At 64.2% G+C, this 15,197-nt stretch overlaps 1 protein-coding gene across 3 annotated transcripts in view; it reads right to left on the minus strand.

Moving 5' to 3' along the window:
• CORO7 (coronin 7) overlaps positions 1-15,197 on the minus strand; it is a 50,470-nt gene that overhangs the window by 11,736 nt on the left and 23,537 nt on the right. For 2 of the 3 annotated variants that reach the window (XR_003399476.1, XM_026859111.1), the window contains 3 exons: positions 14,277-14,327; positions 5,512-5,598; positions 5,187-5,269 (listed from right to left, as the gene is read on the minus strand). Coding sequence is in view for 2 of the 3 variants with exons in the window: in XM_026859111.1 (XP_026714912.1) it covers positions 5,187-5,269; positions 5,512-5,598; positions 14,277-14,327 (221 nt within the window). In the remaining variant the exon portion in view is untranslated. Of the gene's footprint in view, positions 1-5,186; positions 5,270-5,511; positions 5,599-14,276; positions 14,331-14,967; positions 15,046-15,197 lie in introns of those variants that run through there. The other variant, XM_026859110.1, reaches the window with a different exon arrangement.

The raw sequence follows: 15,197 nt of genomic DNA on the forward strand, positions 1-15,197 counted from the left end.
CCGGGGACCGACAGCAGGGACCTCACAGGGGCCCTCAAGCCCCTTCCCTCCTGGCCCCTTGCTTTCCCTCCTGCTGCTTGGCTTCACGATGTGCCCTTCCCCCACTTGCAATTAGCTGGAGGTTTGCAGGGGACCCCCACATGCCAGGCTGGGGCTGGGGACCCCCATGATCTCTTGGCAGGTCCCATCACTCCTGGAGGACTTCAGCAGCTCCAGAACGACCTCATCTGCTTTGGGGATGCCACATTGGCTGCCCTGGCACTGCAGGATCAAAGTGGGGGTTCAGCTGTGGCAGGTGCCGCGCAGTCAGGCAGCCCCCAGCTGAGGTTTTTGGGGTGACTCGGCAGAGCTGGGCGGTGTGGGGAAGTGGCTGGGCTGGGGCCACATGGGGAAGGGGCTGGAACAAGCATGACAGGGGCAGCAGGGCTCGGCCTTGGCATGGCGGGGCACGGGGGTGCGGAGGGCAGGGCAGGGTTTGGCACCCTGTGGGCCTCGGACCCCCCCACTTGACAGCCACATCTGCACCCAGGCAGCTCTGCGGGAACTCGGCAGCACCTAAAATGTGCCCCTGCAGCCCCTGAGGCTTCCCGACCCTGAGCACAAAAGTCCCCCTGGCTGCTGCCAGCTGTGGCGTGCGCCAGGAGCAGCTCCGAGCGGCACATCGTGCGGCGCTGCTAATTCCTTCGAGCTGATTCAGCGCTGGTGAAGGATTGCAAAACCCCCTGAAATAAACTCAAAAAAAAAAAATAATCCCTCTCTCTATGCGATTCAGCGGGCCTGGTAACCAAGAGCCTGGCCAGAAGCCTCTGGCAGGATAGGGGGGCTCAGTGGGGAGCCACAACGGGAGGAGGCTGCCGGCTTCACCAAGGCAAGTCCTGCTGCCCCACTGCTGGCCCAGCCCTGCCCAGCGCAGGCAGCACCCTGCCAGCACCCTGTCGAGCCCAGAGGCCTCTGGAAGAACATCCCTGGCCACAGCCATGGCCCCGTGGAAACCAAAGCCTGGTCCCACGGGTCCCTCAGGTCCCCACAGCAGGAGCAGATCCCCAGGGGACATTCTGCCTCTGCACAGGGTGCTGGGCGCCCCCATCCTGACTTCCCTGGGACGAGGACTGGCGTGTGCCCGTCCCACAGCCCCCTGCTCTGCTGCAAAGGGTTGCCTGCCAGCAAGAGTTTGTGGGGAGGCAGAAACCCCACCGGCTTCCTGGCAAGTTGGGCAGGCCGGGGCCAGGGAGCACCGGTCAGCCACAGAGGCAGCGGTGGGCCGAGGCTGTGGCCCATCTGGGAGCGATTTCAGCCGCCACTCGCTGTCTTCCAGCCCGAGCAGCCCCGCACACAGCACAGGGCTATTTTTACACGGTGTAATTACCGGGCCAGGCATTAACCCCTTCGTGCAGCCATGCAGGAGCATCTCCCTCCACAGGGATGGGTCCCTCTGGGGTGGCACCTGATGGGGTGGCCTCTCCTCTCTCCTTGCGTCTGAGGTCAGCACCCAAGCGGGAGCAGCAGGAGAAGCCCCTTCCCCATTGATGGCACTGTGCCGCCAGCCCAGGCACCCGTGGGAGGAGAGGGCAAGGGCAGGGGTCTGCAGGGGGATGGCGATAGGGACAGGGATGGACTTATCCTGCTCAAGGCTCTGCACTGAGACCTGACCAGTGGGGTGGGTGTTATCAGAGACCCCCCGAAATGCCCAGCATGACCCAAAAGGGCTGCTGAGGCCCAGGAAAAAGCAGCGCACAGGGTGTCGGGGGCCAGGAGGGATGGGAGCAGCATTGGCCATCAGGGGTCCATTACAGCCAGTGAGGGGGAGCGGTGGCAGGGTGGGTGGCAGTGGGGACACGTGCCTCGGTGGGCCATGTGCCTCAGTGAGCCTGGCCCCAACGAACTGGCTCAGCCGCAGGCAGGGCTGGGACTGAGCATCCCTGGGGAGCTGCTCAGGCCCCTCCATGTCCTGCTCCAGAGCTGGAGGAGGCAAACAGTCCCCAATTCCTCCGCAACCATCCCACCATGCCAGCTCCCCACTGTGGGCAGGGCCCGGCTCCAGCACCCCCCAGCTCTGGCAGACTTTGCACTGTGAAGGGTGGTGGGAATCCAGCCATCCCCCTCTCAGCCCCCACCACCGTCCTGCCCTGTGGGGATCTGCACAGTGTTGGCACAAGTCATGGGGACACAGCTCCCTGGGACCTTTGCAGCCCCCATCACCTCGGCCCAACCGACCCAGCTGCAGCCCCGAGCCGGCTGTGCTGTGGGCAGGAGGCTGCCCGCTCCCTCGCTCGGCAAGTGGGCACCCCCAGCCTCCCTGGGGACATTTTTGGGACACTGAAAGATGCGGTGACACAAGGGAGCCGCTGTTCTTGCCGGCCCCGGCGTGGTGACAGCACCATCCCTGGGCAGTGCCGCGCCGGCCGCTGGGCGTGCGGCAGCGGGGTCTGGTCACTGACCCCGAGTCGGAGCCGGTAACCCAACCCCACCGGTGCTGGTTACAATTTAGGGCAACAATAACCTATTGAGGCCCCTTCCTGGCTCCTGCCCTGCTGCTCCTTGATCTAATTAAAGGGGGCCAACCCGAGTTGAAGGGAGCGGCGAGTACCCAAAGGCGAGGACCACGGCGCGGAGAGGGGCTGGGGCCACCCGCGACTCCCACCACCGGCTCCCTCAGGGGTCTGGGCGTCGGCGGAGGGGCGCAGCGCCTGAGTACAGCCCCAGCACAGCTGGTGTGCTTTGAAAATTAAGTTTACACAGTCACAAAGATCTTGCCTGCTCAGGATTTGGAATGAGGGACCCCCAAAATGCACTTGCTGATGTGGGGGTGAATGGGGTTGGTGCTCCTCCCCCCTTTGCCCTCTTTCCCTAGAAAGTGGACGCTGGGCAGGGGGCAGCCACCCCATGGGGTTCGGTGTGGCTGTGGGCGTCGGGGTGAGAGTGCTGGGGGTGTCCCCCCACCTTGGGGCACACCACAGCTCTGCTTTGGGGTGCCACAGGGTGCTTGGGACACATGGTGCCGGCTTGGTGAGCACGGGCCCCCACGGCAGGGTGCGGCGGGGACGCGGTGGGGACGCGGTCTCCCCTTCCTGCCGGCCCGGCGTCAGTAATGAATGGTATGAGTTTCCTGCCCGCCCACTGATTGCTTCCTCAAAGAGCCTCAATGAGCTGCTGCTGCTGTGCCCTGCTCCCCGCACGCGGCTCACGGCACGGTCGGCACCACGGCGCAGCCGGACAGGCCTCGATGCCCCACGCTGGGCACCCACGGCCACGCTGGAGAGCCACAATGGGCAACCCCCTCACGCACCGAGCCTGTAGCTCCTCTGGGGAGGACACCCCAAAACCCACCACGCCCTGCCTTGGTCACGGCTTCAGGGCTCCCGAGCATCGCACACCGCCACCCTCCAACCAGGACGGCTTCACTAGAGGGAGAGTACGGCCCCTGCTCGGCACCTCTGCCGGGAGCCAGCCCAAATAAATCCCCCTCCACCATTTGTCATCTCCGCAAGATTTACAGGCGGGGAGTGGTTGGGGCTGGAAGTGCAGAGGGCCCCAGTGCGGCTGCCTAAAAAAAGCACCTCCCGCTCCTTGGCGGCTCTGTGGCACGGGAGGGGGGTCCCCACTCACCCCCACCAACCCCAGCCCCTCTCCGTATCGCCCTGCCACGCAGCTGCAACCCGGCAGAGCCCCGGCGTGACGTGCAGGCAGCGCCCGCCAGCCACATTCCTGGCGGCCGATAAACCCAGCAGCCAAAATAACTGCAGCCTGCGCAAAGGGGGCTGAGCGCAGCCTGGCGTCTGCATCCAATTTAGTGGGGCTGGCTCAGCCCAGCCCAGCGCCGGCGGGGAGGCCCACGCGTGCGGGGTCTGAGAAGCAGCGGGATTTGGGGTAGTTCCCATTGGATTCTCTGCTGGCAGCAATAAACGATCCCAAAGCGTCCCCTTGGAGCATGCTGTGTGCCCTGGCCTCCCTCGAGAGTGCTCGCTATGGACATTAATGATGGCTGGTCACTGAGACTGGGCGTGGCAACCCCATGGCTGCCTTTGCCCGTTGTGCCAGTGCACAGGAGAGCTGCAAGCTGCTCGCCCCGGGAGCTCGCGGAAGGGTGAGGGATGCTCCGTCAGCCTCCCTGCCTGCTCCCACCAGGGGCTGCTCCCCCAGCCACCGTGTCAGCACCTCTCCACCGTGCCCACGGCCAATCCTCTCCCCTCCTGTCGGGAGATGCCGGCAGGGCGGCCAAGGGCCGGCCCTGCTGTCACGGCTCACTCAGCTCCTTGCCAGAGGCCCCGTATCTGCACTCGGCGGCTGCCGACCACCCAGCCTTCTCCGGCATCCCGGCCCGCCACCGAGCCAGCCCGGTGTGCGGCAAGGGACCCGCCATTCCTGCGCTTTGGCAGCAGCTCTGGGGAGATGCAGCAGCTTCCAGCGCATCCCAGCAAGGACCTTGCCCCAGACTCCCACTGCTCTGGTGGGATGAAGGCACTGCCTCCTCCTCCTCCTGTTTCCTCACCCACACCGTGACCCCAGGCCAGATCACTGGGCGGGACAGGAGAGGCCAGGCTGGGTCTAACCAGGGTGTTCCTCACCTCAGTGGTGCCCCACAGACAGGAGACGGCTCCATCATGCCTTGATGAGAGGTGCTGACCCCTCAGAGCTGTGAAAGCTCTTTCCCAAGGGATGTCTGGTGAGCGCAGCACGGCCGCTGGCCCGGCCACGGCTGTCTGGGCAGCCGCCACAGCCCCATGGCAAAAAGCACCACGGCCCCACCATGAGTAGGGCGTCAGGGCCAAACTGCTCTGGTGCACAGGTGGCAGCAAAGGGATTCAGTCGCTCACAGCATCTTCTTGTGCTGCCCCAGAGCACGCACCCACCCAGCTAGCAGTCACCTCAGACTCTGCCAGTGCTGTCCCCAGCAGTGCCACTACCCACCGCAGCAGCACGGAGCACCCATCCCACTCCAGCACTGCTGTGGACACCTCTGTGCCATCCCCAGCATTGCCACCGTGCTCCCACCCCACTCAAATGGTGCCAGGGACACAGCCACACCATCCCCAGCCTTGTCCCCAGCTTTGTGGCTGAGTGCTGCCAATCCAGGAGCTCTCTGCCACCTCCCGCTCCCCACAGGTCTCTGACCACCGTGTCCCCACTGTGCCACCCCATGTCCCCACTGCCCTCCCTCCTGCCCCACAGCGAGTCCCCGTCCCTACCCGGGTGAGGTGTCCAGCGCCATGGTGAGCATCGCCCCGCTGAACCGCCGCGTGTCCCACAGCTTCACCTCCCGCTCCCGCATCTGCAGGGACACAAACATCGGTGAGCACTGGGGCTGCCTGCCTGACCCCACAGCACCACCTCCCTCGCCAGCCAGCCTCCCTCTGTCCCCAGCAACGGCCAGGTCACCGGGTGAGGGGACCTCCTGCTTTCATGGAGGACTGGCCACCCAAAAAGCACCAGGGGCCCTGGCACAGCCGCCACAGGGAGCAGGGCTGGGACATTCCGGTAGTGCCAGGGCCACCTTCCCAGCGAGGACCATACCTGGCTGAACCCGACGGAGATGAGGCAATCACTGGAGCCCATCCAGAGCAGCCGGGAGTCCTTGTTGTTCTCGTGTCCCATGACACTCTGCAAGGCACAGGAGACATGGCCATCACTATCGCCGCTGGGCATGCTGCTCAGGCTGCGTGTTTCACCGGCAGTGGCCGTGAACTGCCCCGGGGCCGAGCAGACAGAGCTGAGTGCTGGCTCCTGTCTCCACTGAGAGATGCCCATGGTGACAGCACAGCGGGGACAGTCTGCAAGCAGTGACAGTGCTGAGCCCCCACCCTGTGCCAGTGCCAGTGTGGTTGCTTTGTGGAGTGACTGGCCTGGCTCCCAGCGAGGAGCAGAGGGTGGCAGTGAGTAACATGAGCGTGAGGGGGCACAGGCTCTCCCCACACCCATCAAGGGGGCAAGGGGGTCAGTGTGCCATGAGGAAGCTGCTCCATGCCTGCAAGGACAGGAAGAAGCTTGGTCGTGTCTGTGGCCATGGTGACAGAGGGATTTACTTCCCTGGCTGCATCCCCAGGTTCTTGATCCCTGCTGAATCCTGGCTGCAGTGCCCCGCATGTGTCCAGATGCTACCGAAACACACAGCAAACTGAGCCTGCCGTGCTCCCCACACCACCCCAATGCCCTGCCACCCCGCTCTGCCTCTGCCCTGAGCTCCCTGCAGTGCTGGGATCCTCCAGCCAAGGCCACCATCGCATTCTGCCCATCGTCCCCAGCCTGATCCCCCCACTGTCCCCAGTGCCGCTCTGCCGAGACCGGGAAGGGAAGAGTTACCATGGGGCTGGCGGTGGCTGCTTGCCAGCGCCCATGTGGCTCCCAGATGGGTCCTGCGGTTCCCGGCGTCCCAGCGGGAACCAGCAGCCAGCGCTCGCCCCACGGTGCAGCCAGCACTTGCAGCCCCCTCGCTCTCACTTACAAAGAGCCAATAAAAGACTGCTAACTATTTCAGAGCTGGCATGGAAAAGCAGAGGGCTCTGCCAGGGCTAAACCTGGCACAGCGCTCCCGGCACCTCCACACAGGGCAGGCAGGACCTGGCGTGGGGGCAGGAGGGATGGGGTGGGCACAGGAGGTGCCCACGTGTCCACAGCCCCAGGCTGGCAGGGGGACACCGACCCCGGTGCCTGAGGATCTGCATCCCATGAGCTGCACCTCCTCCAGTGTGAGCACCGTGCACCACCAGCCATGACCACACTGTGACTGCCAGCGAGGCTCTGCCACCACGGCAGGCCAGTGAGGGCACACAGAGGTGCCATATCTCCCAACCCCCACCAAAGAAGCCCCACCAGGAGCAGCGTCCCCAGGTCCTGGCCACTGGCCCCAGATGGATGCCCACGCTCTGGAGAGACCCGCAGCTGGGGCGGGAGAAGGCGTGAGGTGCCAAGCTCATCCTCCCCTGGCTCCAGCACATGAGCCTCATTGCCAGCACAAACACGGCCTCGCCAGCCAGAGCGGCTCACTTGGAAGAAGCAGCACTGGCCAAGCCGAGGCCGGTGCTCCCAGCCGCAGGGGCAGGATGTGGGGCAGGAGGGGCCTGTCCCCCACCTCCAACATGCTGGCACCAGATCCAGCTCCCGGCAGGAAGAAGGGCCTGGAGAAGGGAATATGTCCCAGGATCGGTGCCGAGAGGGATGGAAACCCCGGGAGCTGGGCCCACTTGTCGGCTGGGAGAGCACTTCTGCACCTGAGCCGTGCGGCTGTGGCAGCCAAAACTCAACAGCTGGAGATTCGATAGCTGACGGTGCTGGCTCCCGTGCACCGCTGGTCCCCCTGACCATCCAGCACAGCACTCGAGAGACGGCGGTGGGTGGCAGCCCCTGGGGCGGGTGGCACGGCTGGCAGAGGGCAGGGCGCTGCCGCTGCCGCTCCCAACCCACACTGTGCCGGCTGCGGCGCAGGGCCATGTTTTCTGCATTAGTTCCATCCCGGCTGAGCAGTACGTATGGCAGCAAGTATGCAGGGAGGCCGGGGCCGGGGCGCTCTGCTTTGGGTGGTGGCTCAGACACCCGGCTGTGCAGATGTTGCCAGAGGTGAGCGTGTGGGGCCGGATGGCAGTCAGGCCCACGGGGGGTCCTTGTGTCCCCAGGACCCTCCCACCCTGTGTCCTCTCCCCTGGGTCTTGGCAGGGATGGGATGGGGCAGTGTGACCTGCCACTGATACTGGTGTGGTTTGGTCAGAAGAGAGCCCTGGGGTGGCCATGGGGCTGCTGTGGGTCCCTGGGGCTGGCAGAGCTGGGCTGGCACCCAGCCTGGAGCACCCAGGGACCCCCCTGCATCCCCAGAGAAGGGGACTAGCCACAGCCCGGGGCTGCTCATCCCCCTGGTAAGCTGAGAGGAGCCCACCAGCTCCGGGCTGGCATGCAGGGGGCCGAGGAGGCCTCCCAGCTCCCCAGCCACGCCAGCACCGAGGCAGCCCAGCCTCCTCCAGCCCATTGTGCGGGTCCAGCCCAGCTGGTTTTAGCCAGCCCAGGCTGGGGGGAGCTTGTGGTCCCTCCTCGGAGCCAGATCGGCTGTATGGGGAGGGCTTCCCAGCACCCTTCCTCTCCCTATTTCAACCCATCCCTCCCAGCACAGGCTGGGGTATGGCACCGGTACCCACGAGGGTCCCCAGCTGTGCAGCCCCGGAGCCCGGTGGGATGTGGGGGGCTGCGGGGGGCCAGCGCTGGGGAACAGGGCTGGTGTGTCGGATGCAGCTGTTGGCAGCGATGCTGCGGTGGGGCCGGGGGAGCTGGTAACAGCTGCCCACACGGAGCGACCGCCCTCAGCTCCTCGGCTGCCCGGGAGAGCCCAACACAAAGCAAACGCTGCATCGGAGCTGGGGCCATCCCCGGGGTGATCCCTGCTCTGCGCGAGTGGCCACCCTCTGACGGGATGTAGGGCAGGGAGAGCCAGAGATGGGGAGCCCAAGGCAGAGCCGTGGGGCTGGATGGGTGGGAAGTAGCTGAGAGGACACAGCTCTGCCCTTGGCAGGGACCCTTTGGCTGGCGGAGGCCAGGACAGCTCAGCCCTGCCTGTGGCTAGCACACCATGAGCATGCCTAGCAAACTGTGGGCATCTGACCCCCGTGGGAAGCAACCCCAGCAGAGGGACCTGCGTGGGCACAGGAGGCACCAGAACCAGACTGAGCCATCACTTTGGCAGTGGGTGCTGGGGCAGGAGGGGTCCCCTCAGCTCGGGGCATTGTGGCAGGCTCTGGGGACAGACTCCTCCTCCCTGTACGGAAAGGATGGGTCCATGTGAGTGGGGAAAGGCCATCGCTCCCTCCAAACCCCACGAGGCTGTGGGGGCAGGAGGACCGGCTTCCTGGGGAGCTGAGGCGGTTCACTGCATCCTCTTCCTGGCACAAGAATGTGAGTGATCTCCCCTAACTGCCAAATCCTGGTTACTCCAGAGGTGGCCAGGGGAGCAGAGCAGCCTCTCCCAGGCCAGACACATTCCTTGGGGAGTGCCTGAGGTGCCACCTGTCCCTCGGGGAGCACAGGGACCCCAGGCACCACACAGGGTAACAGCAGTGCCCCTGCACCCATCACACTGCCGGTGCTGGCCCCTGCCCACTGCCTGGTGCGGGGTGTCTGTGTCATGGTGGGGCTGGATCACTGAGTCCCCTCCAGCCCACGCCGCCACCCCGATCCTGCTGGTCAGGGCAGCCTCGCCACGGTGTCCCCGTGCCCCAGGCAGTTGGGCACCGTCAGCGCTGTTCAGGCTCTGCCTCTCCCACCCCGCTGCCTGCACAGCCCCTGCCTCTGGCCAGCCCCTCCTGCCCTTGGCGAGGCCAACACAACGTCCCCAAGGGTGCAGGAAGGCAAGTGGGCTCCCACCACAGGGCTGGGCTGGGAGCAGGACCTCCCACCCTGGGCAGGCAAGGGGGGAGCCGCTGGCCCCGCGGGCTGGGCAGACTGCAGCACCCCTCAGCACCCATCTCTCCGCTCCCGCATCTCATCTCTTCTTGCAGCCACCAGCCCCGCAAGCCCTGCTACGGGGCTGTTACCAAAATCCCCAATACACCTTTGCCCTCTTGAATAGGAGCCTGCCAGGAGCCCCAGGTTGGGCAGCAAGATGGAGGCTCCTGAAATTCTGTGCCGGAGTCCCAGTGCCAGGTAAGCAAGGTGCCAACCCGTGCCCTTGTGCTGCTGAGGCTGGCCCCAGCAGGAGGGAAGGGCACCCAGGTGAGGGCGGGCTGGTACCCTCGCGTGCCTCCATCCCTCGTGATGCCGCTGCCTCATCCCGAATCCTCCTCGACTTCCCCGTGTCTGCCATACCAAGCAGCATTCCTGGGAAGGACGGCCGAGGGGGAAGCAGAGCAGAGGAAATATAAACAGTCCCGTGCAGCTACGCTGGGGAACAGAAGCATGAGAGCGCCGAGCGCACGGTGCTATAAATAGGCAGCCCAGAGCCAGGCCAACTTTTTCAAAGCTTCCCACGGTCTCCTTGGGAATGTGGGATGCTGTGGACCTTCCCCCAGCCCGGAGGAAGCCGCTGCTGAGGCTGGGAGTCAGGTACCCCCGGGGTGACCCCAGCGTGGGATACCACGCCGATGGGGTCGGGGGGAGGAAGGCTTAAAATCTCTCTATGTCCTGATGCGCCTTTCCCCTGCAAGCGGTCCCCAGCCAGCCCCGGGATGACACCAGATCCTGGACAGAGGTGACGTGTCAGGGTCTGTGGGGTCCTGGCTGTGGGCATGGCCAGGTCACCTCAGTCTGGATCTCCATCTCACCACGACATTGCCCTGCCCCCACGGCCACACTGTCCACAGAGACCCTCTCCCTGATGTACTCTCCCACCATGGTGGGGGCTGATGCGGCCCATGGGACGGTGGCCAAGGTTTGGGAGAGGGGCTGGTGTCCCTCTCCCCACCCTGGGGCCCTGTAGCACCCCAAGCCTCGGGGGGACAGTGTGGTCCTGCCCCGCACGGGGTGTGCTTGGAGGGCTGTGGCCCCTGGGTGCTCCCAGGCACTGAGCTCTGCCCCCAGCATGTCCCACGAGGTGAGTGGACAAACCCATGATGGGGACAAACCCACAGGAACAACCTCTCCTCTGTCCCCAGGTGCCCTCAGCCCCCATCCTACTCATTAAAACAGCTCATTAAAACGTGAGCAGGAGCGTGCGCTCACCCAGCGCGCGTGGCCGTTCCCTCGCCCCCGGTCCTGCCGAAACGCTGGTGGAGGAAGTTTCTCGTGAGAACGAAGCCGGCTCCTCTCCATCCCACACTGGCCACGCTCGGTGGCGGCCCCGCAGCCCGGCACCGCCGGCGCCCACCCCGGCCCTGTAATGGGAGCCAGGTGCCGGCCAGATGCGCGCGGCCCCTCGCGCGAGCGCGCGGCAGCGTGTGGGGGTGGGATGCGGCCCATTGGCTCCGCATGCCACCGGCCCACAGCCACGCTGTGGACACAGCTCTGCTCTACCAAACCGGGGCACCGGCTCGTGTGTGGCCACGCTGCCCGCGTGGCGTGGGACTGTCCCTCCCATGCAGCAGCTTTCTGCTCCCACAAGCCACTTCCCTTCTTTACAGCAGTGTTTCTGATTGCACGCCCTTGTCAGTAAACATTTATAAGGATGCACCCTCAGCCACTTATATTGATGTGTAAAAGATGCACATGTACAGCTGAAGGTCTAATATTTTCTCCCTGCACCCCCATGGATTGCTGTGTGCACCCCGCTTTGGAGAGCACCACTTTAGAGGACAGGCAAGACCCCAGCCTGCTGTGCAGGCAGGGCACTGCATGACCATCTTGTCCCTGCCAGCCCCGGGGAAAGGAAGCCCAGGGACATGGAGAGCCAGCCCGGGGACCCAGGGCTTGCCAGGACCCAGAGGAGAGGGTAGCTGGGGGAGCAGGCAAGCAGTGATGCCACCTTAGTAACCCAAGCCTTAACCGAATCACTGCCCTGTGCTGGTCCTGGTGACCCACCAGGCTATGGGCACCTTCCTAGTGCTCTGACCCCCTGCTCAGCACCATGTCCCCCTTCCCCCCCACAGGGAGCATGATGCACCCCAAGGGCACATCCGAGGGGGAGATGGGAGGGATATTCTGCGGGATTTGCAGAGGCATTGCCAGGAGGGTGAGGGCAGGAGCAGCGAAGCACTGAGCCCCGGCAGAGCCAAAGCCACAAGGGAGAGGATGTGACTCACTTCCAGTGAAAGGGTCAAGGTGAGGAGGGCGACCACCAGCACCCGTGGGAGGGGAAGGTGGGCTGCAGCCGGGGCAGAGTGGCCTCAGCAGGGGACAAAGCAGAGGAGGGGACTCGTGGGACACAGACCCAGCCGGGCAAGGAGAGTGTGGCTGCCGGGGAGACATGGCAGGATCCTCTGAAGCAAAGGGGTGACCCTGACATCTCCACTGCCAGTTCAGGGGCACCAAGGAGGCATGCTGAGCAGCAATGGGGTGCAAGCACAGCCCTAATGCTCTCAAAGGGGCTGCTGCAGTTGCAGTTCCTGCTCCAGCCTAGACACAGCAATGAGGGGCTGGGGATCCGGCAGGATGAGGCCACTGATCTCCCAAGGGGAATCATAGTCTTGGGTACATACCAGGCACCCTGTGAGGTCAGCCAGACCCCGGCCACGCCGCTCTTGCTGCGTCACACTCTCCTGCTTGCTGCTGGGATGTGCTCAAAATAGCTGCCACTGACATAGCCAGGAATGGGGGGGGTCAGGCCCCCACTGGGGGCATGGCCACGGGGTGTGGGCAGCCTGCCAGTCACCCTCCTCGCCATCCACCCTCAGTCTCCAGCCCCGTGTATGCTGCATCTGCAAGACCCCAGAGCAGCATCAGGCATCACCGCACCATGGCGGCAACCCCTCCTCCCCAAGGCTCTTATTTTAGTTCTTTCTCATCCTTTTCCCCCTGCTCTAAAAAAATGAATGGTTTAATGAGGCAGGCTTGACAAATTAAGAAAACCAGCCAAAGGAGCAGCCCAAGGCTGAGGACAGCTTCAGCACCGTGTGCCGCAAAGGGACCAGGGTGAGCTGGCGGTGGTGCTGAGCCCGAGCCCTTTGCCTGCTGTGGAGGAAACCCAGTCTGCAGTGCTGCAGGGGCCAGCCCAGCTGGAAAACCCATTGCACTGCTCACCTCACTCACCGCTGCAAAAAAACAGGTGACTTAAAAGTCGTGAGCTTGCGAGGCGCTGGCACCGCACAGTGGCCCCGGCATCACCCGGTTTCGTAACCGCATTGGCCCGGGGGGAGAAGGAGCTTTTCCAAACAACCCAGCCCTCCAGCAAACCGGGAAAAAAGAAAAAAACAAAACACAGGAGTGTTATTCCTCTTGGCTAAGCAAGCCCTGTGCAAACTTCCAGAGGATTTATGGCATTTTAAAGTTTTCCCCTTCAGCACAGTACTTCTCCAAGACTAAACATCTTCATCAATTCTCAGCTGGCCGGGGTTAGGGCTGTGGCGCGGCAGCATTTGGCCGCGGCAGCGAAGGTGCATATTTCTCTTGGCAAACCCCGAGCGCCGGCCTCGGGCTGGATCAGACAGCAGCAGAGGGAAGTGAGCTGCCTGCTTTGAACAGCCACCATCATTCACACGTTATTTTTAATAGCTCAGTGAGACAGAGTCCACCCTCCCCAGGAGACTTGGCTCAAGCCCATTGTGCTCACAGCTTTGCTAAAATGCCGTCACACAAGCCGACAGGTCTGGCAGGGGGAGAGGCAGGGAGCAGGCAGGAAGGGGAGCAGCGCCCAGAGCCGTTGGTGGATAGGGGCAGGATGAATTTCGGAGCAGAGACTGGTACCTTCCAGCCATGACAAATGGCACTCGGATCAGGGGAGCATCACAGGGGCCACTTGAGGGCTGGGAGTACTCTGCCCTGGCTCACTTGCATGTAACCGCTGGTTTTGTATTTATATATTGTGGTGGTGTATTTATAAGGCTGCCTGAAGGGTCAGGGCATTGCTTGTACCCACCAAAACCACCCAGGGCCCTCACAGGAGCTCAGCAGCCAGGCTCTGCACAGGGGCAGCGGGAGAGTCTGTCCTGGAGCAGTGCAGTGTTGGGGCACCAGCTCCCCCCGGCCAGTGCCTGGGGTTACCCCCATGCCTGAGCACAGGCACCGGAGGCCATCAGCTTCCCGAGTGCCCAGGCACGCACACACCGGCAGCAGGAGAGGCATGAGGAGCCGCAGAGCCTGCTACAGTCATCTTGCCCTGCTCTCCACTGCATCCCTCCCCTCCCAAAGGCTTCCAGTTCCTTCTGCAGGGAGGGACGGCAGCCGCCGCCGGCAGCCAGAGCCCCCAAGCCACAGGAAACCTCTAATAAGAGGCTGTTTAAACTCGACGTCAAGGCTTAAGTCCTCTACTTATTTCCTAATCGCTGTTATTTGCTGAGCTGAGCGGATCCAGCCGCCCAGCCCTCACCCTTGGCAGGTCCTTGTCCCTGAGAGTCTTTTGCCCAGCTCCTGCACGGCGGCACCGAGCCCCCAGCTCACAGTCCTGATGCAGCACCCACAGGGCTCAGGATTGCTGCCTGCAGGGCTCGGGATCGCTGCCCGCAGGCAGACAGCCCCCAGCAGCAGCGTGTCAGTGCATTGGGGAAGCTCGCCCGCCTGGGCGGGAGGGCAGGGCTCCCCCATGCTGAACCCCACCAGGGTCGAGGAGCCCCGTGCCCCTGCCCTCAGCCCATGCCATTGCATTGCCTCTCCCAAGCTGTCCCAAGGCTGGGACAGTTTGAGGCACCAAGCCCAGCTCACAGCAGGCAGAGGGCACCCCGGCCAGGCAGGGCTGTCTGCACCACACTGCCCAGCACACCCCAGAGGGACGGTACCTGAGAGGCGGCCGGGCTGGCTCGGGGGTCAAAGATCCGCAGTTTCTTGTCCTGTTGAGATAAAAAGAAAACAAAGGAGGGTTAAGGACCTTGGGGCCAGCAGGATGTCAGGCTGTATTAGGCAGAAGGCTGGAGTGAGCAGCCCCGCTCCTTCCTGCCCATCATTACTCTCCTGCCTACAGTGCCCGCCCCTATGGATGGCTTGCACACTCCTCCACGTCCTGCCCCACATTGCAGGCAAGGGTGCACCCCCAGGACACCCACAGCCTCACTAGGACCCCAACACCCTCAAAACTGCTCCCAGAGAAGGGAGGAGCCTGCAAAGTAGAGCCAGGTCTGAAGCGCAACCCTCAGATGCCACCCTGCCAGCACTCCACAGCATCCCACAGGCTGGGGAGTGAGCACTCTCCTGCCCAGCACCCCCAGCCAAACGGGGGGTGGGACGCCCTTCGGAAAGGGATGGCCGGGGCACAGAGGCAGCAGGGAGGTGCCCCGGTGCCAGCCCTGCTGCCAGGGTGCTCTTTGGGGAGCACACATGGTGCCGGCCAGACCCACACCACACGGCACGGCAGTGCTGCGGGCCTTGGGGGCCACACGGCATGGCTCGGGGGCTGACCTGCACCCCAGATGGCACGGCTTGGGGTTTTAGCCTCTGTGCTCAGCCTGCACGCTTGGCACGGGGCTCCAACCGCTCGCTCAGCCTGCACACCCAGTCTGCACGCTGAGCCTCTGCCCTCGGCACGGCGGGGCGACTGCTCGCTCAGCCTGCAGGCCTGGTCTGCGCGCTCCATCCTGCTCTGTGACGGCCGGGCCCGGCGGCCTGGCAGCTTGCTTGGCCCGCACGCTGGGCCTGCACGCTGAGCACGGAGGGGAGACTGCCCGCCCGGGCCATATGCTTGCTCGGCGCTGCCCGCCCGGCCT

The sequence above is a fragment of the Athene cunicularia genome (genome assembly GCF_003259725.1).
Source record: "Athene cunicularia isolate RWA chromosome 14 unlocalized genomic scaffold, athCun1 chr14_part1, whole genome shotgun sequence".
Classification (NCBI taxonomy): domain Eukaryota; kingdom Metazoa; phylum Chordata; class Aves; order Strigiformes; family Strigidae; genus Athene; species Athene cunicularia.